This window comes from Numenius arquata, unplaced genomic scaffold (assembly GCF_964106895.1).
Source record: "Numenius arquata unplaced genomic scaffold, bNumArq3.hap1.1 HAP1_SCAFFOLD_996, whole genome shotgun sequence".
NCBI classification, from domain to species: domain Eukaryota; kingdom Metazoa; phylum Chordata; class Aves; order Charadriiformes; family Scolopacidae; genus Numenius; species Numenius arquata.
This window is the reverse complement of record NW_027414041.1, coordinates 22,116-31,324: the sequence shown is the minus strand read 5'-3', so window position 1 is coordinate 31,324 and position 9,209 is coordinate 22,116. Positions and strand designations below refer to the sequence as shown.

The 9,209-nt window shown below is 54.0% G+C and overlaps 2 protein-coding genes across 2 annotated transcripts; both read right to left on the bottom strand.

Moving 5' to 3' along the window:
- Nucleotides 1-319: 319 nt before the first annotated feature.
- LOC141477704 (olfactory receptor 14A16-like) lies at nucleotides 320-1,255 on the bottom strand. Its single transcript, XM_074166956.1, has one exon. The coding sequence runs from the start codon at nucleotides 1,253-1,255 to the stop codon at nucleotides 320-322; it is 936 nt and encodes a 311-aa protein (XP_074023057.1).
- Nucleotides 1,256-7,929: 6,674 nt separating this feature from the next.
- Nucleotides 7,930-8,984, bottom strand: LOC141477705 (olfactory receptor 14C36-like). The gene has a single exon (XM_074166957.1). The coding sequence runs from the start codon at nucleotides 8,982-8,984 to the stop codon at nucleotides 8,016-8,018; it is 969 nt and encodes a 322-aa protein (XP_074023058.1). The 3' UTR covers nucleotides 7,930-8,015.
- Nucleotides 8,985-9,209: the final 225 nt, after the last annotated feature.

The following is a 9,209-nucleotide window of genomic DNA, read 5'->3' as shown; positions in this document are numbered from 1 at the left end:
CCTATGAGTTTTTTTAAAACTTTTTCACCCTCTTCACCCTATTCTCCTAGGGATGGGGGGGTGAGGAGCGTGTGAAGGGCTGTGTTGTCCTAGTTGGCGGCAAGGGTTTAACCAAAACAACCTGGGAGATCCCATTTTATTGAAGAGCTGTTATCTGACAGGACACATCAGACACAGTGCTGTGCAAGAGTCAGGCAAAATAGGATCAAGTCTCAAGACAAGTAGCATAAACCCAGAAAATTATCAATACATAGGAATATCACAAGAGAGACAAAAAGCAAGACAAATGCTGGGGAATGTGCAGAGAAGCAGAGGCAGGTTATTGTTGGTGAAATAGCGTCCCTTGGGCCAGTTTCCAAAGGGCAGCCCTGAGCTCCTGGTTCTTCATGCTGTAGATGAGGGGGTGCATTGCTGGAGGCACCACTGAGTACAGAATTGCCACCACTGAGTCTGGAACTGTGGAAGAGATGGAGAGGGGCTTCACGTGGGCAAACACTCCAGGGCTGACAAACAAGGAAACCACGGCCAGGTGAGGGAGGCACATGGAAAAGGCTTTGTGCCGTCCCTGCTCAGAGGGGATCCTCAGCATGGCCCTGAAGATCTGCACATAGGACACCACAATGAAAACAAAACAACCAAATACTAAACAGGCACCAATCACAATAAGCCCAGCTTCCCTGAGGTAGGAGTCTGAGCAGGAGAGCTTGAGGATCTGAGGGACTTCACAGAAGAACTGATCCACAGCATTGCCCTGGCAGAAGGATAGTGAAAATGTACTGGCCGTGTGCAGGAGAGCAGTGAGAAACCCAGTGCCCCAGGCAGCTGCTGCCATGTGGACACAAGCTCTGCTGCCCAGGAGGGTCCCGTAGTGCAGGGGCTTGCAGATGGCAATGTAGCGGTCATAGGCCATGACAGTGAGCAGACAATACTCTGCTGTGATTAAGAAGAGAAAGAAGAAGAGCTGAGCAGCACATCCTGCATAGGAGATGGCCCTGGTGTCCCAGAGGGAATTGGCCATGGCTTTGGGGACAGTGGTGGAGATGGAGCCCAGGTCAATGACAGAGAGGTTGAGGAGGAAGAAGTACATGGGGGTGTAGAGGCGGTGGTCACAGGCGATGGCGGTGATGATGAGTGCGTTTCCCAGGAGGGCAGCCAGGTAGATGCCCAGGAAGAGCCAGAAGTGCAAGAGCTGCAGTTCCCGTGTGTCTGTGAATGCCAGGAGGAGGAACTGGGTGATGGAGCTGCTGTTGGACATTTACTCTCCGCTGTGCATGGAGGACTGTCAACAGAAGGAAAGACAGCAGTTAGGGCAGACGCCTCTCAAAAAAGTCTCTTCAATTGCTCTTAGAGACCCATGGAACTGCCCCTCCCCTTTGGGGAAGACCTTTGGATGTCACTTTTGTACACACTGTGGTTGGTTCTGGCTCATTATTCTTCGGGGAGCTATACTGCCATAAGTAATTAGGAACACGGAGTGTCCTCAGATTAAATCCACTCATGGCATCAAAGGGCTTTTCAGCTTTGTCACATCCAATTCACCCAACCACAGAGCAGAGCTGAGGGCACTTGTTTGTTTGTTTGTTCTCTTCTAGTTTCCCCTCCACACCTCAGCAGTGTTTTTATGGCAGAAATACTTGACATTTCTGGTTTGCTGCATGGAAAACCTTGTGGTTCCTAAAAGCCAAGGGGACTGTCCCTCAGTGCAGAGTGAGGACAGCCCGTCTGTCCATCAGTATTGCTCTCAGCTGCCCTGTGCTGGTACCTCTCTAGCTAAAGGATGATCACAAGGAGAAAGCTCCTCTGAAAAAAAGTGCTGAGAGTAGGAGAGGCAAATTTACAATTGCAGGTCTCCCAATCGCTCATCCCCATCTCACTGGACCCGAGGAGCATCTCAGCTCTCCCCTCCCAGCCAGGGACACAGAGGCCCCACCACAGCTGCCTACATTCAGCCCTCCAGCAGGACTGACATGGCCTTGGCACTGTCATCTCTACTCTGTGGGGCTCCGAGAAAACACAGAGATGCCACAGGAAAACTGTGCCCTTCTGGTGGGCGGCGTGGCACCCAACAGGACCCTCCAAGGGAAGGGTAAACTGTCCTAATGATGGGGCATCCTGATGGGATGGTCAGCTTACTCCCAGCCCCACACACTGCAGCTCCCAGAGACCCCAAGGGCATTTGGAGGCTTTTCCTCCATGGACAGGACATGCAGCATCAGAGTCTGAGCTGCAGCTGAATCCTCACCCCCCACCACGGCCAAAAGAAGGGGAAGAACAAGGGCAGCAGGGCCAAGAGGGGAACAGGCCAAAGTTCTCCTGCCAAGAGAGGCAGGACAGGGAGACACAGTCAGACACTCGAGCATTTCTCCTCCTTGCTGGTTGGGATGCTGGGAAGGAGTCTCAGGACTAAGCCCCTGGGATATGAAGGGGTTGGGGGCTCTACTGTGTGGGAGAGGAGACCAGGGAGTTTCTGCAGGGAAGGCATCTGCGCTGCAGGGGATGGCAGGGAGGTGCTGGAATCCCCCCTCCCATCGCCTTTCCTGTAGCAGCTCCCTCTCACTCCCTGCCCATGGCTCTGCTGCCTGGACTGTCCCTGCCAGGGGCTGTTGCTTTGTCCCCAGGTCTCCTCCCTTTCAGTGCTCAGAGACTCCATCCCACCTGCTGAGGGCTCAGCTCTGCCCTGCAGACACCTTCTGCAGCAGGGAATGGCCCAGGGGCATCTCTGGGTGTGCACGGGGTAAGGAGAAGCTCACACAAGTGCTAACCAGAAGACTGAGGCAAAGAAGTTGTTCAGTAGCTCAGCCTTATCCATATCCTGGGTGGCCAGGTCTCCCGTTCCCTTCCGGAGATGGCCCACCACTTCCCGAGCCTTGCCTTTATCCCTGACATATCTATAGAAGTTTTTCTTATTGTCTTTCTTGACATCCCTGGCTAGATTTAGTTCTGCCTGGGCTTTCGCTTGCCTGATCTGGTTCCTGGCCACTCGGACAGTCTCTCTATCTTCTGCCCAGTCCACCCGTCCCTGCTTCCACCCTCTATGGGCCTCCTCTTTGGTCCTGAGCTTGTCCAGCAGCTCCTTGTTAAGCCACACAGCCCTGCTGGCTATTTTACCCACTTCTTCTTCTTTGGGATGCACCTCTCCTGAGCTTGGAGGAGGCGATCCTTGAATGCCAAGCAGATTCCACCGCTTTGAATGCCAACCATTCCGGGATCCCCAGGCCCAGCCCCATAGATTCAGGAATCCCCCAGCCCCAGCCCCATAGACTCAGGAGTCCTCCAGCCCCAGCCCCATAGATTCAGGAATCCTCCATCCACAGCCCCATAGATTCAGGCGTCCCCTATGCACAGCGCCAAAGATTTAGGCGACTCCCAGCCCCACAGATTGTGGGCTCCCCCATCGCCAGCCCCATAGAATCCCAGAATCGTCTGGGTTGGAAGGAGCCTTTAAGATCATCGCCATGACCCATGTCATGGGGGGATCTATGGGTCCTGTGGGTTGAAGCTATGGGTCCTGTTGTTGGATCTGTGGGTTGGGCAGGGGGGGATGTATGGGTTCAGGAAGTCCCATGGGGGAATCTATGGGTCCCAAGGTGGATCTATGGGTGCCAGAAGGGATCTATGCTTCTTGGGGGGGGGGGTGGGGGTTTCGCGGAATCTATGAGTCCCAAGATACAGGTTGGATCAATGGGCCACGGCCAATGGGATGAGGTTTAATAAGGCCAAGTGCCGGGTCCTGCATTTTGGTCACAACAACCCCAGGAACGCTACAGGCTTGGGGAAGAGTGGCTGTAAGGCTGCCCAGCAGAAAAGGACCTGGGGGTGTTGGTGGACAGCCGGCTTAACGTGAGCCAGCAGTGTGCCCAGGCAGCCAAGAAGGCCAACGGCATCCTGGCCTGTATCAGGAATAGCGTGGCCAGCAGGAGTAGGGCAGTGATGGTGCCTCTGTACTGGGCACTGGTGAGGCCTCCCCTTGAGTGCTGTGTTCAGTTCTGGGCCCCTCACTCCAGGAGGGACATTGAGCTGCTGGAGCGTGTCCAGAGGAGAGCCACCAAGCTGGTGAGGGGTCTAGAGAAGAAGTCATATGAGGAGAGGCTGAGGGAACTGGGCATGTTTAGTTTGGAGAAGAGGAGGCTGAGGGGGGACCTCATTGCCCTCTACAACTGCCTGAAAGGAGGGTGTAGAGAGGTGGGTGTTGGCCTCTTCTCCCAAGGGAATAATGACAGGACCAGAGGAAATGGTCTAAAGTTGCAGCAGGGGAGGATTAGATTAGATATGAGGAAGAATTACTTTACTGAGAGGGTGGTCAGGCACTGGAACAGCCTGCCCAGGAAGGTGGTGGAGTCGCCATCCCTGAAGGTATTTAAGAACTGTGTAGACATGGCACTTCAGGGCATGCTCTAGTGCCCAAGATTGTTGCTTTGCGTCTGTTTGTGGGTGGGTGTGGGGTGTGGTTGTGCGTGTTTGTTTTGGTTTTGGTTTTTTTGTTTGTTTGGTGGGTTTTCTTTTGGGTTTTTTTTGTTGGTGTGACTCGATGATCTCAAAGGTCCCTTCCAACCAAGAAGATTCTGTGATTCTGTGAATGTATGAGGGTGATGAAAGGGAAGAACTTAGAAGCGGGAAAGAGAGAAAAGGAGAACCAAAGGTTCGGCTCAGCATGTGATGAGCCCAGTTGGGGGTTACCTGCCCAACAACCTTGAGTCAAGGACTTGAGTGGGCAAAAAAAAGCTCCAGCTGAGTGAACCAAACTTATGTCTGCTCATTTCTATGGTCACGGGGGACCTGAGCGATCTCCTTATCATTGTCAAGGGAGGAGCCATGGTGAATCATTCACTCATGCTGGATGGGGCCTTGGGAGGTCTCCACGGAGAGTTGGAGAAAGGAGAAACGTGGGTTGGGCTGTATGTATGCTGGCTATGTTAGTTTAGGCTGTGTACTTATAGACACGCAGAGTCTATAAGTTTCCCTTCAGGAGCTTGTCTTAGACCCTCTGTCTATCTGGGAGCTGGCCCCAGGATCCCCTCATTTCCCCAGTCCCCCCACGCACCTACAAACACACACGCAAATGGCTCTCTCCAGCGCAGACTCTCAGCCTCATTCAGGCTGGAAGGTGCCAGCTTCCGCTTTCTCTGTGCTTCCTCTTCATGCTGGATGTTAGTCAGGAGCTCCTTTCTCGCCCATTGCTGCCTCCTCCCACCCATTTTCTGCATCTCAGGGTGGACAATTCTATATCCTGAAGACGTGAGCCTTGAGCACAGAACACTCTCTGTGCACCTCTTTTCCACGAGGCTGCATCCCATAGCATTTTTGCAAGCAGGTCCTGCAGCAGGCCAAAGCCTGCTCTCCTGTGTCCTGCTCTTTGCCTTGTTCCTTTATGGAAGGGCCTGCAAACATGAGGCTTCTTCCAAATTGTCTGAAGAAGGGTTCATCTACCTCCTCTTCCAGATCAAGAGATCCATAGCAGACATCTACCCACCACAATGTTGCCCATGAGCGTCTGCCCTCTCGTGCCGCCCGCTGACTGCCCGTCCCCAGGCAGAGCTGCCTTCCTGCTGCTCTCTCACAGAAAGAGCAATTTCCCCCTCCACATCCAGACACGTGGCTTTATCAGTACCAGACCCCCAAGACCCTACCGCTTCTCCAGGAGGTGGTTTGGGCCACATTATCTACCCACAGCCAACCTGCAGACTTTCTGGGCTCTCCAGTATCCACTCCAGGCTTAGGGACTCAAAAATAACTAGCTCTCAGGCCTCTTCTGCTTGCTGGCTGCTCTGGGGTGATGTTTGCTAGTGGTTACACCTGCTGACACATACACCAACACGACATGCACACACACACAGGTCTCTCCAGTTGCTGCCCCCCCAGAGAATCACAGAATCATAGAATATCTCAAGTTGGAAGGGACCCATAAGGATCATAAAGTCCAACTCCCTGCTCCTCACAGGAGTACCTAGAACTAAACCATATGACGAAGAGTGTTGTCCAGATGCTCCTTGACCTCTGACAGGCTTGCTGCCGTTACCACTTCCCTGGGGAGCCGTTCCAGTGACCCACCACCCTCTCAGTGAAGAACCTTTTCCTCATGTCCAACCTGAACGTTCCTTGATGCAGCCACATTCCATTTCTTCATGTCCTACAGCTGGTCACCAGAGAGAGGAGATCAGCACCTCCCCTCCGCTGCCCTCCTTGAGAAAGTTGCAGACTGCAATAAAGTCACCCCTCAGCCTTCTCTTCTCCAAGCTGAACAAGAACGTGAGCCCCTGTGACTTGTGGTTCCCACTTGAGTGGCTACCACTTGGACCTCCATCCGTATGAAAAGAGAGAGCCCCCTCCTCCCAGCTTCCCACCCACCATACCATCCACTTCTTCAGCCTAGACAGCATGCATCTGGCTATAAGGACACTGTGGGAGATGATGTCAAAGGCCTTGCGAAAGGCCAGGTCCACAGCATTTGTTCCTGGAGTCACACACAGAAATGTCGGGGTGCTGCCAGGTGCCCACGTCTCAGCTGACCTTGTGCGCTTCTTATACACACGGGGGTGATCAGAGACGGGAGTCCTTTCCTTGCACACGCAGAGGCAGAGCACTGCAGCAGTCCCAGTGTCCCTCTGACCTCCTGCTGCCGCTCCTGGGGGCTGGGAGGCACTGCAGAGCTGTGGTGTATCGCCCTGCTCTGCACTTGCCCTGAGGAACGGACACGGGGACGTGGGTTCAAGGGAGCACATCCCAGTGCTGCATTCGGGTGTTTTGCCAGGGGAGTTACTCTCCAAGTGAAGTGACCTCCAGACACTGTCTGTCCCACAGGCCTTCATGGAACCCCCAGGAAGAGCTGATGGTGTTTGTGCTCACCCGGGTCCATCTCCCCACACGCACACAAAGTGCATGCTTAGGTCTCACCTGTACAATGCCAAGATGGATTCTGACCTCGTCATTCAATGTCCCTCAGTGGCGGGACAAACAACCTCTCCAAGCTGGGGTGGGAGGCTGGTACTGGAAACGGTGGTTGTTATTGGCCGGCCTGTGATGATGGCCCTGGGGCAGCTTCCCTGGGATGCCCAGGGAACACGAGCACAGCCCAGACCCTGCTCTGCTGCTCCTTCACGTCTCTCGCAGGAGCCTGGCAGTGGGAAGACATCGCTGTGTGCCCCCACCCTGCACGCTCCCACGCTTTAGCTGTTCACTGGGGTTTTCCCCTGGAGGACACTTGTCAGCTCAGCCATCCCAGACCCTCCATGGCTCTTGCCACCTCTTTGCCCTCTCCCCAGCCAAGCCCAGCAGAGCTTCCTATTGGAGGAAAAGGAAGCCAGTGAGAATGTCCACCCAGCTGGCATGCTGAGGAGATCTCCACCCCGGGCAGCTTGCAGCCTCAACTGCCAAACTTGTTCCCCAGGACAGCATGAGAGAATTGGCCCAGGAGATGCTCAGGCAGCTCCTTTTGCCCCAGGGACAGGGCAGCCTGCCCCGAGCTGCCACCCACAGCAAAGGGTTTCTCTTTCCATGTCTCCCCTGGACACACACGGTGCCCTGCTCTTCTCCTGGGACATCCCGTCTCCCCAAAGAGGCTTTTCCCTCAAGAGCTTATCTGTGCTGGCCTGGCCAGCCATTCTTGCACCCCTTCCCCAGGCTTCCCACAGCCCCCAGGCTGGTGGTGTTGCTCTGCAGAGCAAGTGGGCTGTGGTGCCCAGGGCCGTGCTGGTCAGGCTGGGAGGCAGACGCAGCTCAGGGTGGCTACTGAGCCCCCAGCTCAGCACCAAGACTCTGACCCTGCAGAAGATCTCGGACAAACACATCGGCACAGGGTCCTTTATTTTATTTAAACACAAAGAGAGAACAGCTCCTTATTTACACAGGCTCTGGGTCACGCAAGACAGGATTATAGTCACATAGAAACAGGAAAAAGAATTATTTCGTTTATTTTTTTTTATTTTTGGAGGGCATGAATACAACCAAGAAAAGATAAAACCAAATATACCAAACCAAAAAAGTCTACAAAAGATAGGTTAGGTGTGTAATGAGTTACATCACGAGTGATGTGCAAAAGAAGATGGGAATTTCACTGCTGCTTCTGAGAAGGAAGCGGTCATCAGTTTCCTTAGGGCATCATTGAGCTCCTTGTTCCTCAGGCTGTAGATGAGGGGGTTCAGTACTGGAGGCACCACTGAGTACTGAAATGATAGGAACAGGTTCAGGGATGGGGAGGAGATGGAGGGGGGCTTTGGGTAGGCAACCATGCCAGTGCTGATAAACAGGGAGACCACGGCCAGGTGAGGGAGGCACATGGAAAAGGCTTTGTGCCGTCCCTGCTCAGAGGGCATCCTCAGCACGGCCCTGAAGATCTGCACATAGGACACCACAATGAAAACAAAACAACCAAATGCTAAACAGACACTGACCACAAGAAGCCACACTTCCCTGAGGTAGGAGTCTGAGCAGGAGAGCTTGAGGATCTGGGGGATTTCACAGAAGAACTGGTCCACAGCATTGCCCTGGCAGAGGGGTAGGGAAAATGTATTGGCCGTGTGCAGCACAGTGTAGAGGAAAACACTGCCCCAGGCAGCTGCTGCCATGTGGACACAAGCTCTGCTGCCCAGGAGGGTCCCGTGGTGCAGGGGTTTGCAGATGGCAACATAGCGGTCGTATGCCATGATGGTGAGGAGAGAAAACTCTGCTGAAATGAAAAAGACAAACAGAAAGAGCTGGGCAACACATCCTGCAAAGGAGATGGCCCTGGTGTCCCAGAGGGAGTTGGCCATGGCTTTGGGGACAGTGGTGGAGATGCAGCCCAGGTCAATGACAGAGAGGTTGAGGAGGAAGAAATACATGGGGGTGTGGAGGTGGTGGTCACAGGCGATGGTGGTGATGATGAGTGCGTTTCCCAGGAGGGCAGCCAGGTAGATGCCCAGGAAGAGCCAGAAGTGCAAGAGCTGCAGCTCCCGTGTGTCTGCAAACGTCAGGAGGAGGAACCGGGTGATGGAGCTGCTGTTGGACATCTCCTGCCTCTGGGCATCGATCACTGAACAAAGAGGAAAGGACAGAGGCAAGGTTGGGGAGAATTGTATGAGCACAATCAAAGCCATTCCTCATCCTACACACTCCCTGCCACTTTGCCATTTCTATGAGATCATTCAGCTCTGTGCCTGGAGCTCTGACTGCTGCTGGCCGAGTGTGCCGGGAGAAGCAGGACGTCTGCCCACAGGCTGATGAGGAGTCAGCCC